This window comes from Dromaius novaehollandiae, chromosome 19, assembly GCF_036370855.1.
Source record: "Dromaius novaehollandiae isolate bDroNov1 chromosome 19, bDroNov1.hap1, whole genome shotgun sequence".
NCBI lineage: Eukaryota > Metazoa > Chordata > Aves > Casuariiformes > Dromaiidae > Dromaius > Dromaius novaehollandiae.
In genome coordinates this window covers 1374858-1399000 of record NC_088116.1, presented here as the reverse complement: position 1 = coordinate 1399000, position 24143 = coordinate 1374858, and the positions used below count along the sequence as shown (strand labels likewise).

Below are 24143 nucleotides of genomic sequence, written 5' to 3'. Positions count from 1 at the left end.
GGCTGCCACCCGCACCGCCCCCGCCACGAGCCCCTCGCAGGGAACAGGTCCACGTACGGCACACAGTGCCCTGCTTTCGGCCCAGCTGCCCTCCCCAGCTGGCTGGACCCTACAGATGGTCCCAAATCTCCAGCGAAGGACTGTGCAAGAAATGCTGTTTAGACAATTACTGTTTAGACAAAGCTGAGAGCAGTTCTTGGACTCCTCTGCCTTGGTGTCTTGCTACGGCAGAGCTGTCCACACCCCAGTGCTTCCGCAGTGGATTTCATTTCCTGTTTTGCATCACCAGAGTGAGACAGACGGGGCCATATGTGCTTGCAGCAGTATTGTGCAAAAACCTCCCTGTCTGACCCAAGACCCTTTGACACGACCAGCTCTGGGGACAGAGCCCATGGTTTAAAGCAGGGACCGGTCCTGGGGAGCCTTCCTTGGGGACAGGGGTCCCGCTGCAGCGTCCCTCCTGTGCTGACACCTCTCCTCCTCTCCCTGGGCTCCAAACCACGGGCTAACGCGAGGTGCGGCTGTGACCGGGCAGGAAAAAGGCTGCAGCACCTCTGTGAGGCACCGTGCGAGCAACAAGCCAAACGCTGTGTGTCCACCTGCCTCCACGCGCACACGGAGGGGCAGGCGCACGTCTGCTCGCCTCGCGCCGCGCCGTGCACGGCCACGTGCAGGAGCACCGAGCGCTCACAGGGCACGGCCTGTGCGCTGGCTTACCCGAGTCTGAGTCCACGCAGGCGAAAACCAGGAAGCAGGTTTTCTGAAATCTCGAGACATCCAAGTTTGCAATCTGTAGGAGAGAGCATTCAAATCCGAGTTAGATGAAGAAGGTTTAGCCAGAGCGTACTTCCGATTGCTTACCTTCTAGGCACGGACCCTGCAGGGGCCTCTCCGGGGAGCAGACCCACCTCAGAGGAACGTCTGCAGGCTCTGTGCTGGGCCTGGCTAGGAAAGGCCAACGGTCCCATCACACCAGCGCCAGGCAGGCCCAGCAGCTGCCCTTCGACTGCACGGGCCTTTTGGCTGCAGGGAGTGAAAGTTACAGCGGGCTTGAGGCAGGAATCCTCAGCTGACATGAACGGTCACAGTATTACGCTAAGGAACATCAAAGACTATTAAAGGACCTAGCTGGTCCGTCTCAGACTGTCACCGCAGCATCCCACAACAGAAACACTGCTGGCAAGTACTGCAGTTTGCTAGCAAGGCTCTGGCCTGCTTCTTCCTGGCTGAGGCGGAGAGGAGGTTTGGTTACGGTTCATAATCCTTGTACAAATAGGAAGAATGAGGTAAACTTTAATAACAGGCACACAGCATGAAGAGAAGGCTCACCTGTTAATCCTTGTTAGACAACTGTCCCTCAAATTCCTGATGAGAAGTGGTCTCGGTTTCTGACAACAGTTAGCGTGCTCCCCTGGGACAAGGCTTACTGGCCGAGGGGCACATCTGGAGCCCTTTCTGGGGCTTTGCCCACAAAGAAACCAAAATCCTTCACAGGCTAAGCACAGTCCATCGGTCAGCAGGTGCCCTAGGTCTACTGCTAGCATAAAACCCCAGTTTAGAAGTGCAGCTCCTACCAGACACAGGTATTTTAATGACTGAGTCGTAGTCCCCTGCCTAAACAAAGATGAATAATGATAACAAGGGAATCTGGGGATGTGAACTGTGAACCAAAAAAAAGAACTTATTTGGATTATCAGCATCCAACTCGAAGCCAACAGAGCAAAGGCACCTTGCACAGCTCTCCCAGTGGTACGGAAATCAACAGCAGAACGCCTACGTTTGCACTTTCTATGGGCACTACATCTTAATCTTCCCTAAAGAAGGCCAATAAATTAAAGATGCTTTGCTGATGAATGTTCAAGTAATGCCTGTTTCCTCAGTTTTGATAAATTCTGGAATTTGGAAAGAATGCTCGCTTTCCCCTCCTTAGAGGGCTATTGCAAAGCTTGACGCTGAAATACATTAAGGCAGTTACAGCATTTACTCTCGTGAGCAGTTCCAGACTTACTGATCAATAATGCATATTTAGAGAGCAAGCTATGGTCACAGCATTGTCCTTATAATTGGAAAACTATAAATAAAGTGAAATATCTGCATGCAAAGCACAAGGATGAAAATGCAGAATCCTGTTTCAGATTTCAGTGCATGTTTATTTCAGTTTTATATTTATTTCAGGCAAGTGCTTATTACATGGATATTATTCATGTTGGATACCTAAATTCTGGAGCATGAAGAGCTAGTATAATACAGCTGAATAGTAAAAATACAATATGTACAAAATTAGTTGTTTTTTCACATAGCAGATGTATCCAAACACATAAAAATCTTTACAGTCTATGTTTTTCATTATTTCATATTTCAATAAATTGATAGCACAGTGACAAGTCCTCACTGTAAACAAAGACTGCATTTGCCCAGTGTGATTGTGTTCTGATTTGTTGGCTTTCCTGTGATGTGCAATAGGAGGCAATTAGGTTTCCAGGGCTTTGAATCAGTGGCAAGCATTGGAAGTAACTTTGCACTTACAATCAACACCTTCATTGAAACATTCCTAAAAGATCTCAGAGACGATAAAGGTAAATACTTTTAGCCACAAGGCTGCTTACATTTATGACAGAAGTGGGAGGGATGACTTTTAAAAAGTCATCAGAGTAGGCATGGGATGGTATTCCACTCCTACCACAAGTCCTCCTCTAGCAAAACACCGAAGCTTGTGCTTAACTGTAAACAAAGAAATAGTTCAGTGAACTCAATTAATACTTTATTTCTTACTCTGCGAAGAAACTCTCTGTTGGATCAGATTCTTAAGGCATATCTGTAAGGCATTCATATTAGTTTTACTGATCTGAAAGCATATAGACCCAATTCCTGAAATCTTTCCTCATGCAAGATGCCCCATCAGTGACCGCACCTGGCAGAATCAGGCCTGGGCAGTGTATTTTCAACTTTTTGTTTTGAATAGCACTATATTATGCAGCCTTATAGACAGAACTGACAGTCTGTGGCCTTTCAGAACAAGAAAAATAAAACACACAGAAGGAAGCAACTACAAGTCAGACAGGTAAAAATCACAATACCGAAGCAGGGAATGGAAGGGAGTTTTGGACGTATCCCTGGAAGCAGAGGCTCACAGGACAGCGTCTGTCATGCTGGGGAGAAATGGATTGCTCTGTGCTCTGCCAAAACACTCCTTCAAAACTCAAGTCCATTTTCTCAGCATAAAGAAATGGGTCAAACTAGTGGACCTCATTCTGATTTACAGCAGAACCATGTAATACCTCTACGGGAGCAAATGGCATCCTATGGTAGGTATACATATAAATTCCAAGCATTAAAGCACCTTCACACTACACTAGCAATGCAGAACAACAGGACAAATAATTAAGAATGGGTCTGCAATTTTTTTCTTCTGCAGCAGAACCCTTAAATTAGAATTAAGGGAAGCACCAATGGATTTACAACATCACAAGGAAACATCCAAACATAACGTTCTCCAAGGCTGCACTTCTCTGCTGCCGTGTTTATGCTGGTATTTTGATAATTCAAGTTTTGAATTATTTTTAAACACTATATAACAGGAAGAGAAAGATGCCATTCATGAGAAATAACTCTAAACATAAAGTATTTGTAAAAGACAATCTCTTCCTTAACTCTGAATGTCTGTTCTTAACAGCTGGTATTTTGGCTAAAGAAGAAAAAAATCTAAAAGTAGTGTTGTATTTTAATCTGTTTTAACTGGTAACAAGAGAGGGAAAATAGGTCTGAAGTATTAGATTTTTCTTTTTAGAATTTCAATGTCTTTTAGAATAAAAATAAAGTTTAAATGAACAACGGTTTACTCAAGAAAAAATACATGCAAGTCCTAAGAGCCTCACCTAAATGGTGTTAAGCACCTAGGCACCTCCACTTCCATTTCCAAGAGAATTAAGGCATTCAGGTCCCAGCTCAGCAAAGTCAGAAGCATAATTAAGTTTAAGCAAGTGCCTAAAACTCATTGGGACTAAACATTTGTTGCTCAGATAAGCAGAAATGGATTGATGAATCTGGGCCTTAAGGTCTGATCCCAAGTCCTTGAGAGACAGAAAAAAATCCCAATCTCTGATGGATTTGGAGGAGGTATTTAGACACCTTGGGAGATCAGGCTGCCTCTACACCTAGCTAAGAAATGTTTACCTTTATTCAATATGTTTTTCAATACACATCACAGAAAGCAAGGGGGGGACCAAACAAACATCAAATGCATCTTCACACCAGGCAAATTTAAGTCTTCTCCCCAGGCCCTCCCTCCCGAAATCGCACAAGTGACGTCTTCAAATGCCCCTTGTCCCCACCCAGCCCCAACCCAAAACAATTTTCACGCTTTTTTTAAATGCAAAAATTCACTCAGGATGCAAATCAGTCCAAAAGAGACACAGGCTACATACAAAAATCGGAGACACAATAAAGTCTTTGCTTGAATTTCTATACGTATATAAACAGGCGTGCATACAGACAATCACACCAATATTGACAAAAGCAGCAATAGAGTCTCACCTCCATCTAAACCACTCAAAGGCATTTTATGTTTTTTTTGTTTCTTTTATTCTTTTGTTACAGAAGGCCACTTTTAATTAAAAAAAAAGGATAAAAGACAAGTAGTCCAACGCCAGAATGCAACAGGCTGTCTAATCTTTGGACCTACTATCTTTCTAGCACAATATTAAACTAAATACGAATTTGTTGTTGGTTCATTTCCTACCTGGATAAATTGTGTACAATTTTAAAAGAGCAGAAGCCACTGCAGAGGGAACATCACATCTGTCAAGCTCTATAGCAGGTAAAGAAAACAAAATGAAATTCATCTTTTCCTGCTTTTTTGGGCCTGATCCTGCTTCCACTGAAGACAGTGGTCACATTCCCATGAATCTGAACGATGCAGAATTGAACCCCAAATAACCATAATTATTTACTACTGATTTTCTCCATTTTACCTTACACTGTGATTGCTCCCAAATCAACCCAAGTAACAAACAAACTAAACGTAAATCTAGCACTGCTCTGGAAGAGCTCAGTTTTCTTCCTAGCCACTATTTCCCTTCAAGGAAGAAGTAAGGCTCTTCAACTTTTGCATTTCAGGACAGATTAATAACATGGAGGCCTTCAGGTTCCACCAGCTGTGTGTGGTTTTGTTCAGCTTCCTTCATCACCAAAGTCTTACCACAGAGAATTTAATACCTGAACTATACTTTCATTGGACATCCAGCATTTAACCAGAACACAGAGATACACACACACACACACACACACACACACGCTTAAAAAGAGGCCTGACCAGAACATTTTGGCTTCAGATCTGATTTTTCCCAAAGGTGAAAGGTGTTTAGATCTGAGGTTCTGGTTGGGTCCTGCTGTTTTATCCTTACACAGGCACACACATTACGCGGGCATGCACAAACACCCATCCTCGTATCCTCCTTCAGGAACTGCAGACACACTCACACGTGCACATATGGAGCATGTAGCTATATTGCCAGTGCTGTCCCCAACCTTGTGATTTGAAGTCAGTAGAAGCATTCAGCTTATGCTTCAACTATTACAGCTCTGGAGGTATCTCCTTGTTACGGTTAAAAGGCCTCTACTTTGCTCCCTTTGGATACGTCAAAATCCCACACAATGGGAATTTCAAAGTAAAGGATGGGGTGCAAACTGGCAAAACACAGGTTCCCTATCCCGCAGGGCTGTTCTGTACATGCACACTGGGAAGAGTTTAAAGGAACAGCCTGTAAACAACAGTGACACTGACTCAGTTGATAATATGGGCCTGAGAAAGCCCTTCTTATTGGAGCTGTCCCGTTCCCTTCTTGGGCTTATTGTGTTGCTTATCAGCTCTCTGTTTTACAGGGAAATTAAACAGCCAAAGATTGCGCAAAGGGGATATTCTTGCATACCTCTGCTGACCACAGAAAAGTGAGAGAGCCTTCTCCTAATGCAGATTATTTTCTCACTCCCAGAACCAAACCCCTCACACCTTAATCACTTCAGGGGTATATCATTCTTGAACACGAATCACAAATAAAATATGTGATACCTTCTCTGTGGGTAATCTTCATAAAAGCATGTAATTATTATTAATGATTATCTTTGTTTTAGTACAGCAAAATGTACAAGACACATTTTTGGTTAAAACTATCTTTCGCATCCACCTAATCCATTTAATACGGAGGCTGGGAGAAACGAACATGCCCCATGCACTGGCAATTGCTAAGTGTCTTTGCTTTTCTCTCTCTTTCAAATCAAATGCCAGCAGAAAAACTGTCTTGTTTGAAAGGAAGGTTAAAAGCAATGATCTGGTTTAGCCTCATATAAAAATGATTTATCTTTGTTTTACAGATCGATGCAGCTTGCAAAACCTTTTAAACTTTGAAAACTTGAATGCCTGTAAAAAATTGCACTCATCATACTCCAGTCTGAAGTGTATTAAGGGCTACAGCCCCAACAGTGCAAGTGACACCGCTCAAGTGTACAGACTGAGCTCTTGAGGAGCCCAGCTTTACTGGTCACAGCAGCCTGCTCCATGCCATCAATTGCAACATGATCCCCTAAATCTTGAAGTCTCTTCTCAGTCTTTCCTGAGATCAATGTAAGTTTTGCCTGAGAAAGGTATGAGTCAAGACTTCAAGATACGGCCCTCAACAGCTGAGAGACAGCCGAGTGTATGAGCTCATCTCAGAAGCTCTGAATGCATGAACCGAGAAAAGCTTTTCTACGTGTGGTCTCATTCTACCACCCATGCTTGTGTCAAGTAGATATGCGCAATGCCTTGACTTCCACCAGGCTCTCTAATATGAGTGAGTGCTTCTCAAGCAATAGTGGTAGAACTGAGCCAATTGTGATATTCTGCAAAACTGGAATGTTTTTTGCAGCCACAACAATCCTTCAGCCTGCATTAGGATGGAGGTATAATACTGAGTATGCTTTTTAAAAATACCTAGTGAACTAGGAGTTTAAAAATTCCTACTGTCTGTTTGCCTGATACCATGTCAAAATTATTAAAATAACTTTGCTAGACTTGATTTGTCTTTTTTAAACCTTTCCCTTTCCCCTGGCCTCCTCACTTGTTTTGCTTTGATCAGTTTTAAAAATCCTGAGCAATCCGAGGATTACAAAAAAACAACAGCAGGTCTACCTAGGACCACAGCAAGTCCTTTAACAGCAAGAAGCCATGTTTGTCTGCAGCTGATGTAAATGTTAGTTAATTCACAACACTGAGAAGAGAATTTTAGAAATAACAGGGCTAATTCACTAAAGTCTTACATCTTGCTTTAGACTTTCACTGTAAGAGAGCAAAGCATACACAGAATGCCATCGACCACATACATGCACAAACACACGCACAAGGAGGTCTGACCCACAATGTTTTGGATCTGATTCAAGTATGAGCAACTGCAGAGAATGGTAGAAAATTCTGTTGTTTGGATAGTTAGTTTAACTTCCTAAACTAAACTAAGGAGGTTCTGTCTCATTTATATCAATGAGGTCAGGAATATATCCCCAGTCTAAAGTGTAAACTGTAAGAATTCTTTTCAGGATAATTTTAAAATAACAATTTCATTTTATTCCTATTTGTTTGCATTTAGAGGAAATTTATTTATTTGGCAGGTGAAAATTAGAAATTAGCTTTAAAAAAAAAAAGAACTGGAAATGACTGACCTTCAGATTGCTCTTTCTTAGTAGCCAGCCCTGGAGCTCATCTACACTTACAGGGTTAGGTGGTTGGTCCATAGCCGTAGAGGTTCTTGGGGAAACTCCCTAGTGTAGGTACAGGTTATACAAGCAAAACAGTTCTTCTGCTAGGATAGTGCAATCCAGTTCCCCAAACGGAATAAGCTATGAAAGCAAAAGAATATTTCTTCATATAACTGCTGTCATCCTAGGGTTTCTGTTCATGTAGATCTGTTGGTGTGTTTTTGCAATTATAACAAACACGACTATGTTGACAAAAAATTTAAGTACACATCAAGCCTCTGAGCATGTTCTACGCTACCTGTAGTGTTGCATGTCCCATGGCCAGTGTACAGGCTGCAAAGTCAGGAAACAGCATTGTAGATGACTGATCTGAAGCCTGCTGAATCAGTGGAAGCATTTCCACTGACTTACACAGGCTCTGAATCAGGCTTGACAGGACAGCAGTCTTCCCAAATTACTACACAGAAAACCCATTTCCTACTTTTTCTGTGGCATGGTTACCCACAACTAATATTATTCAACAACAGAAGAGATTTCTTGTAAACTTTGTATTTATTGATTTTTTGGGACAAATTAGATCTTCTGAATCCCAAAGTGTACATATATATATATATATTTATATATAGCTTTCTCCATAGGGAAAACACATATATCAAAGGAAGAGAGACATTTCTAAAGTGCCCCTTGTTATACAGTACTGAACATGATTTCTAAGAGCATTAGAGTAAATCTGAAGTTTCTGGGAGGAATGACAGGTGAGAAAAGGGGAGTTGTGGTTTGTTCTTCTCCCCACACAACAGAAGAAAATTTGCTGATTTTAAAAAACAAACAAACAAAAACAAAGAAATGTTTCTGGTTACCATGGAGAACGCAGGTGAGAACAAGGATGATCCGGGACATTTAGACCAGTTTACGGGCTGGCCAAATGGGATAAGCCTTTCCTCAGATGAAGCGCAACATTGATGAAGCGGTTCAGACATAACTAAATTACCCAGCTTCAAAGGGGAGATAAAGTAGCAAAGAAAGAGGACTTCTCCATGAGTACTACTACTGACACTGTTTTACCTTTAAATAAACCATAAATAAAGCAGTAGAAGATTAAGAGGTCAGCAGGATCACATGTCCATACAGTAAAGGCCAGTAAAAAATCCACAAGAAAACCTGCACCAAATCAAATGGAAACTCTTCTCTTGACCTCTTATATATTTTACTGTGGAAAACGGACAGGGTACTCCGCATGTTTTAGGAATAACCATATCTCTGTGTCACTGCTAGTTATCAGCTATATTAAGATAATAAGCCAAAGGAGTTAAGCTGGGGCCAAAAGAAAGTAAACTGACATGCAAAACCACATGTGAAAAGAGCAGGATAAACTTGCACATGCTGTAACTCCCTGTCAACACCCGCAGAGGCTATGGGGGTGCTCCAACATGCCGCTCCCCGGTGCTCCTCACCAACTATGTACTATCACTCGCTGTTGTGCTCACCTGGGCTTTTTCTCTTGTGGCAAGCCTAGACGTTGTTGGCTAGAAATGAGGCTTCCTGCCTTGGTATTGTTATTTTGTAGGGATCTGTGAGTTGGAACAGCTAAGGAGAAAGGTAGAAGGCTGTTGCTTCTTCCTGTCTAACACAGCTACAGGAAACAAAGCCATGCAGTTTCTCCTAAGAAGGCAGATCACCCTGTTGCAAATAGCGCTTTCAAGAGTTTCTGAAGAACAACTGTCCTGATATCTAATGCTGACGTCCAGTAATATTAGTCAAAGACTCCCACTTGCACACACAAAAAACAACCTCCTTGAGAAAGCACCTGAATGTACAAAAGAGACGATAAAACTCTGGTGATTCTGTTTTCCCTTGTAATGTTAACAATGCTCTAGAAGTGAGAAAGAACAATCTATATAAACATGGTTTACAGATAAGAAATAACTCCCTTAAAGATTTGCCCATTCTGCTGTAGAAACTGTGCAACATGGGCAAGAGCTTCCTGGACTAACATGAATATAAGAAAAAAAGTGTTAACTATGGAGCAACCCGGGCCTTTATAGACATTGATTTAATGTAATTCTTAGCCATGACTACTCAGAAGGCAAAATCATACTTGATCTCTTTTTGTAGTAATTCCTGCCTCCAGCACAGTTCCAACCACAGTCTGGACAGTCTAAAACTGGCAAGTTTTTTTAATTAAACTTATGCCACTGTTTACAGCAGTCCATAATGAGGCAAAAATCCTGCTGGAGTCAGAAGGCGTTCTGGACACACATAGACTACAGATTAGGTTTTCCCATAGAAGATTTCAACCAAAAACTAGATTTAGACAGCTAGCACAGCAAAGGTGGTCCCATGACTGCTCAACCCCATCTTACCTCCTCCTCCAAACTGGTGTCATTTCCAAACTGTAACTGCTCAGATGCTAGCAGGGACCATCCTCTTATCCTGACTCAAGGAAAATGTCCACTGGCTACAGCAAGAATTTTGCCTGCATTAGGACTGCAGTTTTTGAAAAAGGAAGATGAAAAAGAAATCATTAATAGCAGAACTACAAACAAAATGGTGCAAGGAACGTAAGAGATCATTAATACGAAACATGTTCTAAGCAACCTCCCAGACAGGCTGGCAAGTACCAGCAGAGACAAATAATATCCCTCATCTCGTAACTCAGTGGGAGTTTGCCATTAACTGCAGATCTGACCTAACTATCAGAAAAGATGGAACAGGACAGTTAATTAGTACGTGGGGCTGTTCTTTGGTGTACATTTCACTGGAGCCCGTAAGACAAACTGTCAGGCTAGTTACACTGATCTCATGCAATATACCGTTATCCTATACAAAACTAGATTTGCTTTCCCCCCCCCGCCCAAAGAAAAAAGGCTGTCAAAACGGCTTGCACTTTGGAGCATATCACATGCACATTTATCCTTTTTCTAATCCACCAACTATTCCACACTAAAACACGGTCAGTTAAGGAACAAAGCAAAAACCCCTTCAGCAGATCAACTTAATTTCTGTTGAGCTTGTCGTCCCAGGTTCCGTTCTCAGACCCGATAAATATACTGCAAGTTGCTAGTTCAAAATAACTGCCCCTGTCAAAACAAAAACAAAAACCTGGGAATTTGGGACTGGCATGAAGAATCCTAAAACTGGGAGTGCTATAAACAGAATTCTGCAAAATCAGTTATTGAGTTAGCAAAACCAAATCAAACCAAAACAAAAACACAACCCCAAATCCCACCAAACAATTGTCAACCATTAAAATAATAAAAAACATGTATCTTTTGACATAGCTATAAATATCAAGTCACTTATGAAACTGCAACAAATGAAGTCCAGTTGTGTATTCTTTTTCCTTTTATTAGACAGGACAGAATTTCCTTAAAATGCCATAACAAGTCACAGTGATTTTAGATGTTTTTTTGAAATGTTATGTATTGAAGGGAAATACCTTTAACATGGTTTACCTTTTTTTGTCACTGTAAATGTACCCTGGTCCACCAAACCGTCTATCTTAAAGTTTCTCGTTTAGAGAGGACACTCTGTCTTCCTCCTCCAAAAATGAATTTTGTCTAATAATCCTGCAAAATAATCAACCTTACCAAAGGCCTTCTTCAAATGTTATATTTATATATATATGTATATACATATATATACACACACATACACACATATATATAAATATAGACTTCTATGATTTTTTTCCATTCTACGCAATGTCTCAATAAAGAGATCAGCAATTTTTATTCTACAAAGAAGCAACACATGAAAGGGGAAAATTAAAGTCTTAATAACATCATATCCATATTTCACTGATTACACATAAAAGGAAAAAAAATCACCATGAACAACTGTCTTTAAAGTTTTCTCTGATTAGCAAAATTCAAGTGCAGAGAGGCCCCGTTTCTCATCATCACTAGCAGGTTGGTTACCGAGCGGCTGAGGATAGCCCCAGTAGGCCCCAACCCATGTGTCTCGCCATTCTCAGTTTTCTGCACTTCTCTCCCTTGGAATCGGACGTGGTTGGAATGTATGGAGTTTAGGAAAGGTTCCCACAAAAGACTTTGCCGTCGCACTATCCTCTCTAGGCCAGCTTCAGTGTGCTCACTGGGAATGATGGCATGGTTACCATAGTTACCGGATTTAGGACTGTTTGCCCAACTAACTGTGGATGATGGACAACTTGGGTTCCTACAGCAGGTTTGGCCATCACTGCTTGCTGGCCAAGACTTGTGGTTCCATTCACTTGCTGGTGAGAAATCGTGTGAGCAATGTGGCTCACGACCGGCTGGCTGACGGCCACGGGCTGCGGATAGATGGGTAACTGCTGGCCGAGGTGAGCCATGTGATTGATGGTTGCTGGGTGCACAGTGATGTGGCCAATAGGCTGAGCAGCAGTGGTGAGTTGCACAGGGCTGGACGTGGAAGGTGCAATGTGAGCAATGTGCTTGGTCTGTGGACCCTGAATCACGTGGTTGACAGTCTGAATGACCGAAGCATGGGTAGTGGCGGTGTGGGCAATAACAGTCGATTGCACTGTTGAAGCCGCCACGATATGAGTCTGTGCTGGGACAATCGCCTGCGGCTGGACCAGTGCTTGTGGCTGGATGGGAGGCTGTGCGTGGGCTGGGGTTTGTTTCTGCTGTATAGATAGGTGCTGAGGCAAAACTGCTGGGTGATGTGAAGTAGCGTTTGAAGGGACGGCTTTCAGCAGCTCTGGGTGCTGGCGCTGGGTTAGTTTTGGTAATGAGTTCACTGGCCTGTCATCTTCCATGTCTTCATCAATGTTGTCTTCACCCTCTGGAAAAAAAATGAAAGGAAGAAACTCCCATAAAAAAGAAAGCAGAGCATGAACTGGACTAACCAGCCTCATCTGAAGGGCAGCGGAGAAGAAACAGGTGACAGCAGGAGTTACTGAGCCAAGGGAGGGCAGCACAGCACGGCAGGCTCCACCAAGCCCCAGTGGAGCGGCATGCCCTTGGCTTCCCTGATTGTGGGACAATAACCTGGAGCCTGGCAGGCCGGATTAGCTGTGAGCCCCAGCTAGAGACGACTGCCTATAAAAGGCTGCGAGATCTCATCCGGCAGGCCAGGGAAGCAAAGCAGGCCCTGAAGCAGAGGGAGCACTGAAAAGTGCAAGGCCACTGAACCTGAGCAGAAGGACACTGACAGCACCTGGCTCTCATCTAAGGACTGAACTCCATCTGGGCTGAGGAGTGCTCCTTGCATAAAGAGGAATGGGATTTCTTTTCCTGTCAAGTTATTCTATCAATTGGCACTACCCCTTCTGCTCCCAGAGCAGGAAGGAAACCGTGATGGGGGAACATGGCAGCAAGTTCCTCGGTCTGGTTCTGGAATAAGGGAGCTCTGTCCAGTCTTCAAACTAATGAGGCAAGGCAGCAATATGCCAACCCTAACGAGACTGGGATTATGAGCGGGGCACGTTGTGGTGCCTGCTCTAAAGCCAGCCAAGCAGCAGAGATTAAAAACCTTAGAAGACAAGGAAGCAACAGGAAAATGAAGGAAGATGCTTCCCTTTTGCAAGCCCTGTGTTTAGCAGTAGCTTGAAGTGATCATTTTCAGGAGATGCCAGCTGGAGAGCTGAATGGCTGACACTCCTATTTACAAAGCGCTCCTACTCTTAACTTCCACCGGCCTAAACCCAGAGTCTGTTCGTGAGCATGTTCAAAGGTGACAAGCGCAATACAAGAAGCTGAATGGAAACAGGACGCTCAGGTTTTCCCTTTCTGGAACTTGCTTTACCACCTGCCTGGAGTGTCAAGAGCAAATTCTGTTCCTGTTTGGAGGAACTGTTGCAAATGGTTACAAACTGCTATATCCTTCCAATCTCTGGAAAGCAAAGCACTGCACATCCATGGACTGCCTATTTTTTCTGCTGCTGATCGCTGGTAAGGTGAAAAGCAAACACCGTAGTATCTCACAAAAACTTCTTATTGGGAAAAGCATGCATGAAAATGATTTCCTTCATTAGTATCATTTAATCTTCACTGTGAACCCTTTTCATACAATGTGAAGCCTCATTAAGCTGTTCAAATGCTCTCGTGACCCGTTCTGTACCAATTCTTTCTTTACATGGCTGAACACCCTCCTAACTCCATGCACAAATACATCAAGATGCTTATATACTGATCGGTTCTAACGAGCAGTGATGCATATATGTGTAAGAGGGAAACTAGTTTCATGTTTCAACAGCTGTATCAGCAGACTGAATGTGCAAAACAGCGCTTCGTATCTATGTAACATTCTCCATGCATGATTCTCACTGTGCTTTACACAGGTGGATATATATTATTAGGCCAACATCAGTGATTAAGCAGAAGATTTTCAAGTGTTTTCTAATTCGGAAACCTTCAGGAAACCTTCAGCCTGATTTCTAGAAATGCTGCCCCTAACCCTCACCCCCCCAATCCATTTGTAGACTTCTAGAAGCACTCTGCATTTGGAAAATCAGACCTAAGAAGGTGAATTTGGGCACCTGGGACTTGAGGAATCTCAGTCAGAGAGTGATTTTAAAAACTGAGTACTAGAGCTTGTCTAGCTCTGTCATTAGTTTCAAGTCTGATTCTGATTTCAACTTCTAAACACAGGTTTGACAGATATTCTCAAAGTTCAGCTTTTTAAGATTACCTACCTGATCATGCACATGAATAAAGTCCCATTTAAGGCCATCTCCAATTTCTTCCAGGAGATGCTTGAAATACCTAGTGCACTTTAATATAACTTAAAACCGGACAGCAGGGCTTACCCGCACATGCTGTCCTTCTGCAACTTGGAACAATTCAGCTCATCCAAAATCATATCTGAATCCTCCAGAATCACTGAAAAGATGGTATTTTCTGCTTTGCTACAAAACAAGTCTGTTGCAATAATAGTGCATACTGTCACTGTGTACTACTGAGGTAGGTACCCACTGGTGAAAGTGGTATTACTGATACTGTTGAAACGTTTTAGGAAGAGTATTTTTAACTAGTGTGGACCAGACTAATACAGATTTTTTTTAACTGAATGAAATTTATCTGTTTTTAGGTTCTGTTATTAAGCAAAAAACGTTTTAATGGTGCTAAATGAAGACTCCCCCACTCATGCTACCATGAGATAACTGTGTCTGTGATGTACAGTGACGATTACAACAAGAACAGAAAAACTGAGGGTACCTGATGCTGTCGAGGTAGATGCTTGGTCATCCTCTGGCTGAACTGTCTGTCGAATAATTCTGTCAATTTCCAAGATGTCCATCCACTGGCTCAGCTCATTCTTCAATTCTGCCAACCGTTGCTGGGTAGCAATCTTCTCTCTTGCTAGCCGCTCCATTTCATGTTCATATTCTTTTTCCTTTCTCTTTAAAGTCTAGAGATGGAAGGAAGAAAAAAATATATAAGGAGAGCAAAGACAAGTATAATCTACACTGACCTGGTCACTTACAAACCCATGGTTGGTTTCCTTTTCTTACCAGTTATGCTGCTGTAAAACATGTTCAGACATAATTATGCCTTTCAAATTCAGACAGAAAGTGAAAGGACAAGGGTGGGCCGTGAAAACCTAAAGGGTTACTTTGGCCAGTCACTTTCTGCCTTCTGTAGAAATGCTGATGAGCCCAGAATAAAGGCAAGTCTGCAAAACTGAAAGGCTTAACCAAGTCAAGTGTGAGTAGAATCAATTCCACTCAATCAATTTAAAGCCTGGAACTCTAGGAAAAGCTGTAAAACTTTTTCTCTGAAAAAAGTAGTTCTGCCATTCTAAGGACAGAAATTAATAGCATGACCCACTACCTTCTTTCTGCATTTTTTCCTTTTTCCCGCTAACCTCGCCAACAAAACTCAAAAATTAAGAACCAAGAACAATGAATTATGAATATGATTCCTTCAGAATGTGAAAGTTGGAACCTTTCCAGCACAGCACTTCCACCCTGCTGACTTCCTAAGCTAAATGCAAAACACACTGACTGTACATGTGTGCAAACGCTGTCATGAAAGAGCTTCTCGTAAGGACATCAACAATCATGAATACAGAGCACTTCTGGAACAACGAAGGAGACTGTCCAAGGTCCCAGACAGGTATTTGCTGGAGAGACAGCAACATAAACCTGGTCTCTCTGTTCACTCCTCTGTTCTGTTTCAGTCCAAGGGAGCTCCTTGTTGTACTTCAACATCAATTTAGAGTGACAGAGGTCACTACTCGGTTCCCAGTATCAGCCTCACCTCACCTATCTTATAAAATATGTAAAGAGGATTAAGGTTTATAGCAGACTGATGGGAAGATGCAAAGGAGGTGAAATGGGTGCAGTTCCCTCTGAAACTCCAAGTGAGAGAACATGAGATAACTCTCAGTCATTCAGATGATGTGGTTATTGTGTTTCTAACTACATATATCTATCACCAAGCATCTTTAAAGGAAGGGGAGCATCTACACAGAGAACAGTGCTGCTGCAGAGCAAGTGAACTGGTGACCATGGCTTGAAAAAGGTAAAAAAAATGCCCCACATCCTTGCACTGAGACAGAAATACTGTGTGGAAAACTGCTTTTATGCAGGATGATAAAACCACAAATGTATGCATGTATTTCAAAGACAAGGTCTGCAGGAATAGATAGTACCTTTTAGTAAACCAACTGATAATAGTTGGGGGAAGAGAGACAAGATTTTGGCACAGAATCCCAAGCAGGTCTGCACAAAACCATAGGTTGTATTTCCTTAACCTCAGGCTGGTCAGCCCATAAATCACAAAGCGAGAGGGAACTTCTACACAGTCAGAAGGAAAGAAAAAGCGCAAGTACTAATTAGTTTCTGAACAACACACACCACACCAAGAGCTCCTAAAGTAAAAGAGATGGCTAAGTGCCAACGATATCCTGCATCACAGGGGAAATACTGCAGTCAAATGAGGAAGAATAGCATATGTTCTCCTTTTCTGCTAATGCCCAACCACAGAGCGCTGGAACCCGGACACATTAATCAGCAGAGAAGGGAAAAGATGCTTTGTCAGTCAGCATAATACACAACGGTGCAACAAACAGGGTATCACTACCTAGTACTATTAATGGGGAACATAGAGAAAATAGATCTGATAGGGGCCAATTATTGAGCTACAGAAAGAAACAGTGCAGGAAACAATAGCTGATCTTCACAAAAGTTGTATGAGATTTCAAGCCAGCTGTGAAACATAGAATAATAATAAAGAACGTTTCTTCCAGCCCAGGTCAGTACTTACTATGAGCATAAGAGAGACAAAATGAGTAAAATCTGCAAAATCATGCATATCCTGTCCATTTTCTAAAGTGAGTTTGGCCATTAGGAATCTAAATCACATACACACTTTTGAAAATACCAGCTATACAGACCTCCACAGGGCCTGCATGGGTTCTCTTTTTCACCCATTACTGGCACGCACTGAATTTAAAAGCAAACCTTACACTTATCAGAGTGGTAGAGGATCAGAGTCCTACTCTTCTGAACATGTGCTCTTTAGTTCTGCTCTCAAGTACTCTGGAACAACTGCCATCAGAATGTGACTTCATGCATTTCATTTTAAGGGTTCTGTCATTCTTTTATCTCAAAAGTTACCTGCAAGTAACCTTAAAGCTTGTTTGACGAGGCCATTAATTTAGCATATTCCAACACAATGACTAACATAGCTCCCGCTTTCTTCTTATATAAAAGCAAAATTAAAAACAACGTAAGCTTGTCCTGCTAATAACAAAAAAAGAAGTATTTTTCCCAAACATGACCAAACTGAATATTAGTAGGACACAATCATTTGAGGTGTGTAAATGGAGAAAATTCCTTTAGTCCAGTTAAAAGCTTTTCTAAATGTACTATTTGCACTCAAAGGGCCAATTCTGTCCCTGTCACTGTCTTTTAAGTTGTAAGGCAGCAGAGGATAAGCCAGCTCCTCAATACCAACGTTTTATACTGGAAAACTCCAGCAGACCTGTAGTCTACAGCGGTGAGAGGAGTTTTTGACATGATAGGGTGTATGCAACAGGGAAGTTCTTTCAGTACAGGAGATGCAGATAAGAGGGGTCAGAGACTCCTGACTCTGTTACAGTGCTGACTTCTAATCTGGAGACTGCTTTTAGATCCATACATGCCACAGTTGAAATCTATATGCTTGTTTTAAAGAGCGTTATTCCACTGTGTGGTTGAAACATTTTGTCTGACTTAGACAACACAGTAATACTGCATCTGTGCCTCAATTTTTTTGCAGTTGAACAGATGTGGGCTGGGAAGGGGACTGAGGGGAAAGCTAAGGCTACTGAGGAAGGTATGTTCTCCTGTGCTCAGCTTTAAAATATCCTAGAAGAAAACCTGTTTGAATGTCTTCCCCTTTAGTATGTAATCAAGAAAGAAGCTAACAAGAGAAAGCCTGAGACCAAAATCACCACAGACAGGCACAAACCCTTCCCCTCTCTGCAGAATTTCTCTCCAAATGCATTCTCCATTCAATTATTCACAAGGAACTATAATTAAAGGAGAGAATACAGTAATACAGCTTTCCAAGAAGAACAAGAAAGAACTCTATGCAGCTTCAGGACCCGCATCTTGTGCATCTCAAGCATATTAAAGTCGATTTGATTTCCTTCCCTGCTGTGAAATTTCAAGCAACAGAAGAAAGCATGACAGACCAGATATGGACAGGGTAGCTGCCTGGGCTTGTAATTAGCTACAAACTTTTAATTACAGAAAAGGAAAGCAAGCCCTTAGCAAACACTACTACAAGTCTCCTAGCGGCTGGGGTCAGGGAGCTCACATTGCCGCTGAGTAATCCCCTCCTTCTACACATGCTTTGGGACTGCCTTTTGGAAACGGGCCTGTCTGAGTGGCATTGCTCCAAGCCCAGCCCTTCCCGGCCCGGCCTCCCTCCTGCCTCTGAGCAGGGCTACACGTGTCAGCAGCCTGAGCCCTCCTTCTGCCGGGAAACGTCTTGACCGGCTGCCAGCTCCCAACGGCCACTCGCTGCAACTCCACATTCCTCCCGGGGCTCGTGCAAACAGCCCCCGTGACGCCGGGGTGCTCACGCAGGCCGGTGCTCTCCAAGGGGAGGCTGCCGCGGAGGCTGTGAGCAGCAGATGGGCTGCAGTCTCTCTGCCGGCATGGGTAGTCTTTCCAAACAATTCCAGGATGCAATTCATCGTGGCTCGCTGTGGAAAAGCAGATCTCCTGGCTGATCGACTGCTTGGCCTAATAATGCACCCGGTGAAATTAAGGAGAGCTCTCCTCCCCTCCAGCACCTCCCCTCCCAGCACTGCCCTGCTCTTCACAAGCACCACCCCAGCCAGCCGCACACGGTGCGGTCCCCTCCCAGACCCTGGGAGCTGCTCGCGTGCGCTGCCTTTCAGGATGAGCCTGGGAAGCAGGAACACACCTTCCCGGAGCAGCCGGCCTCTGGGCAGCGAAAGGCAGTCACCTCTAGCCGGAAGCGTTGCCGTTTTCACCATCCGCCTTGCCCAGACAGCCTGCGCTGGGGCAAAAGGCCCCGCTCTAACGTGCACTTGGGGGTCCCCAAGGGATGGGCAGAGCGCAGCCTTCTCACCAACAGGACTCACACGGCACGTGAGGGAAGGCAGAAGAGGGGACACAGAGCAGGGACCCTCCTGCCCTCCAGTTTCCTCCCGTACAGGGCACTAAGGGGCTGGTACGGAAGAGAGGTAAATAAATGCCTTCCCCTGCTCCTCTCTGAGCAGCCTCACCTACAACCCTGTGGACAGACCACCTGCCACCCGCCTGTCTACAGTCACCGTTTCCAGGTCATCCTGCCCGTGCCAGGTGTCAGATTTTCCACTCACTCAATAGGGAAGGCCACAGAGACAGCCAAACATTAGTCATTCGAACTTTGCTCGCCTATATACCCTCAAACACAAAACTTCCTTAGAGACACACCTTAGTCCCCAGTATATTTTTGTTAGAGACAGGAATTTCTTATAACAGCAAAAGTATCATAATGGATCCTACTCTATACAGAAAAGTCACAGTAATTACATTTATTTTTAAAATAAGAAGCAACCACACACATGCTCATTTCACCAAATCCAAACCTGTTAGATCTTCAACAAAATTAGTACCTAAGGCTAGAACCAAGAAGGGCAGAGAGGGGACCCTGAAACTACGTAAAATGAAATAAATAGTTAAGAATGAAATTTCAATAAAGAAATTCATACAAACGCCTGAACACCTCTCTTTCAAGGTTTGAAATGTCATTAAGCCAGAGGCATGTGTATCTGGGACAGCTGCAGGTTTTTAACTGCTATCTGTCCCACTTGCCCTGGCTGCCACTCCTACTGAAAACTGTCAGGAACAGCAAAGGCTAAGACACTGATAAGGCGCTCATAGTTGGGATGAAGATTAAGCTGTATGCCAAGACCGGGAAGGATACACATTCCCCAAGTTTGACCTAGGCCTCAAGATTCAAACCCTGGTTCTAGCAATTCCCTCTCCAAAAGATGCGTCTTTCTTTTGCGCTGTCTTGCTTTCGCACGGCTCCGTTAGGAGCTCCCTGCCCAGCAGCAGGGACATGCTTTGCACGCAGCACTTTCCTCAGTCTTAGCTCACGTTCTCACTCAGATGATGTCCCATTTGACTGAGTTTGTAACACTGCTCCCCAAATATCACTGCCTCCCTGGCGTGGCTCTCTCTCCTACAGCACGTATAAAGTTGGTGTACGGACTGAAACGCGCGAAGGAATGCTTGCACTGCGGAGCTCCCAGGTATAACTAATAATGACAACGTTAGCACTGCATCCTCCTTTCCAACATCACCTAATGACTCCTAGGCAGGGAGGGAATTAGATTATCAGTCTCTTTCTCATTATGCGGTGGGAGCAAATTGAAACAACTGAAGCAGGCAGGCTGGCATCGCCATCCCTGAGGCTGCAGCTCTGGAGCCCTCTCACCCAGGCCTTGCTAAGATCACTCGAGCACATTCCTGTCTCCATGCGGCTTCTAAATTAAAGGCAACGTGGGAGGAGATCCATGAAGATCTTCAGCCCTGTGTAATATGTAACCGACAGCTAGACTTCTGCTGATTCTCCCTGAAGCAAGCAGTGATTTTGCCCAGTAACACTTGCTTTTCCTTTCAATGTGTTAAATCCCCAGATCTTCTCACTATGGTTCTGCTTCATTCTCCTAGCAGAAGACAGGTTTGGAGTCCCCCAGAAACTTCTGCAAGTCGTCACTTTAGGAATGACTGCACTGAAAGGTGACAAATTCTGAGCAGAATTTAAACCCAATGGCTTTGTCTGTCAGGATGGGAAGCTAACGAGTAGGCCAGAAGGCTCACCAAAATGGGTCTTTTCAATTGTTATTGGCACATGGAACGGTGACAGCTGGAGCACCTCCCTCCGAGGTAAGTTGAATCTGAAACACTATATAATTAAAAGACAAAAAAATCCCCAAACCTGTAATTCTACTAAATTAGCAAATAATTCCTGCCACATACCAAGCAGCTTAACAAGCACCCAGCCTCACCAGATCATCAGTAGATGCATTTCTGATCTGTAGCAGCCCCTTCCCCCAGAGAGCCAGGACCAGCACTTACAGAGATAATACATGCTCAAGGACAATTGTGGTAATAAGCAGGAACCCAAGGTTAGCACTCACTGTGTCACTGTAACAAATGCAGCCTTGTATTCTCCTATTATAGCCCTGATGTTGCAGCTGGACTTAAAATGTTGTTGTTAAAATGCTTTGCCTCTCTCTCTTCCAAAAATCTGCTGGAGCTTTGGGTTGGTAGCTATTAGAAAAGACAAAAATCTCTAGCATTTCAAAGTTCATCCGATTAACTTTGAATTATCTGAACGTGAAAAAATTACAAAAAAGTCCAGCTGAGTTTCTTCCTAATGTGCAACTATATGCTTCATGAGCTTATGTTTAGACTAGTTTCACATATGTCATGAACGTAAGTCTCTGGCAAGGATGAATTTCCAGGAAAAGTGTTAAGAAAAACCCCACTGCATAACTGAGCACTCATAGTGCCCAGTCTCTTGCTGTGCAGTCCCTCACCTCACACAGAATGAAATGCCACAGTCCCGTATTTGGGAAGTGTATGTTTGAATCACGGTGTTTAGGCGGAGCAGACTCTGACTGCTCCTTTCTTCTTCCATACCTAGGCCAGCTATTTGGCCAAGCTGTACATTCACGTTTCATCAGGGAAGCAACACAGAATGGACTAAGTCTGCAATTTACTAGTGTGAAATCCTCACTTTAACCCTCGCTCACAACATACTGATTTTGTTTCTTTTTGGTGGAACAGTTACTCAAGTTATTTGCATTTCTGTTTCCCTTCTTTCCTCAGAGAGTTGCAAGGATGAACTAACCCCAAAAGCTGTAAACTCCTAAAGAGAGCAAAGTATTACTTCCATATCACAGCACCAGTTCAGAACAGCATGGGACTGTGATTACAAACATTCACAGAGATGGCTCAGCAAATGCACCGCCCTTAAGACTGCTGCTTTTAAGCAACAAAATTCAACACAGACCCTTCTCATGTTTGTGCAAATATAATTCTTTTGTTTCTTTTTAAATGTTGAGAAATTGGAAGCCTTGGTTGCCCAGGCAACTTTTACTCCACAGTGTAAGGAAGCTACTGTGAAAAGCACAACTTTGAAACTGATCTATTTATTTTTTCTATACACTTAAAAAAATTCCACAAGAGCATCACTAACAGAGACAATAAACCCTGACCCTGATACTGACGTAGCAGAAACAATTGATCTAACCTGAGAAGAAATCATGGATTTCATGATTTTCATGCTAATGCATCCATGGCTTTTGACAGTTTGGGAGTTTTGCACATCAGTTGCTGGCTCTGGAGAAAAGTAGCTGATCATTTCACTTAGAATGTTTACAGTTCTTGCAATTTAACTCCTAACTGCACAGAAAATAAGGAGCAGAGGTCAAGAGGTGGTACACAGTAATAATTCACTGCAAGGATCAGCATTCATTTAGTTTGCGAGCTTCTTCCATCTCTGAGCATGCAAGAACAATTTTGAAAGCGAAAGCTGTATTTATAAGGTGCTTTAACCATTCAGACCCTAATCCAGCCATACACTTAGGCATGTGCTTAATATTAAGCACATGAGTAGTGTCACAGAAATTGTGCCTGATTTTGAAGCAGAGAGCAAGTTCTTTGCTAGGCAGTGCTTACAGAGGAGCAATGGGCCCGGGGGTTCATTGCGATTCTAAGCCTTCTCCAAGCCACCGTCTGTCGTCATCTGCATCGGTGCAAAGCAGGCACAGAACGGCTACTGCTGACACACACTTGGGCAAACGGTGACAAGAAAGCAAGAGCAGTCGTGACAAGAGTCCTTTCATCTATTTAAACAGCAGTGACCAAATTAAAATTCATATGTGGGTTTGCTTTTGCTCCCCACGAGAATCTGACTTTTTTCTTTTACATGTAGCTGCCTTTACTCATGTGGATTATTAAAGCAAAAACAGCACAGCTCTAATGACAACAAGCACACAATGTACCACGAGTTGTAACATTTTGCCCCTCTGTGCTCATTCTTCTCACTGTTTCAGAACTGCTATTTGGTCCTTGTGCATCCCTCTTGCCATTATTTGGTAAACAAACCAGAAACAAACTACTGTTGTCGCTACGTAGCAACAGTCATTTGTCACTGTACAAATATTTCCATTTTATAGCTGGCTGTAATTAAATTGCTTATTTTTATGTCAAGATGGAAAATAATATCCCCAATGCTTTCTCTGTGCTTGTCTCCAGAATAATGCTAGCCCTGCAGTTGGCATCAGTGAGATTTAAAAGGTCTTATTAAAAGGCTCCCCTTATAAACGTCATATTACAATTTAAAAACCACTTTCAATTACGACCTTTTCCTAAAGCATATTTTAGCTGCTGTGCTCTGTTACGTGGCATTCACCAATTAAGCATTCCTCATCAATGGGCAATCATGAAAGCGATTTGGAATTTTAAGCCAGATCCTTTAACTCTTTGCTACCGTGATCCCAGCCACTACAGCAAGCTACGACTTCTTCAACCAAAAACCTCTCAATGACAGCAATCCTAGATGGAGAATCTCCACAGCTCTGAGCACAGAAGTCATCAGTAAGGCCTTCTGTTTCCATACAGAATTTTGTTTCCCGTCACGGAATTCTATATGTAATGAAAAAAGCTAAATGCTACAGAAAAGGACCTCATCCTCACAGGGACTGCCACAGTGCAACAAAACTGTGGTGCAACTAGTCCATCAGCCTGTCACCATCAATGTTGCGACCAGAAACGTCGGAAGAAAGAGGGCACAACAAATCACTCTGCAGAGAGGGCCACCAAAGAAAGTGCAGCCCTCAAATAATCTAAGCCCATAAACCAGAGACTGATTTGAGAGTCTGAAGGCAGAGGTGATACACTCGCTTGCAGTACTTTTTAAGTTTTGCATTAATTGTACCAATTTTGGACA

General features: G+C 43.1%; 1 protein-coding gene across 10 annotated transcripts in view; it reads right to left on the bottom strand.

Moving 5' to 3' along the window:
* Window positions 1-11047: 11047 nt before the first annotated feature.
* The window catches only part of MNT (MAX network transcriptional repressor), a 110096-nt gene continuing 97000 nt past the window's right edge, over window positions 11048-24143 (bottom strand). For all 10 annotated transcript variants that reach the window (XM_064523050.1, XM_064523047.1, XM_064523045.1 and 7 more), the window contains 2 exons: window positions 14889-15081; window positions 11048-12513 (listed from right to left, as the gene is read on the bottom strand). In XM_064523050.1, the coding sequence (XP_064379120.1) occupies window positions 11798-12513; window positions 14889-15081 (909 nt within the window). In that variant the 3' untranslated portion in view covers window positions 11048-11797. The remainder of the gene's footprint in view (window positions 12514-14888; window positions 15082-24143) is intronic.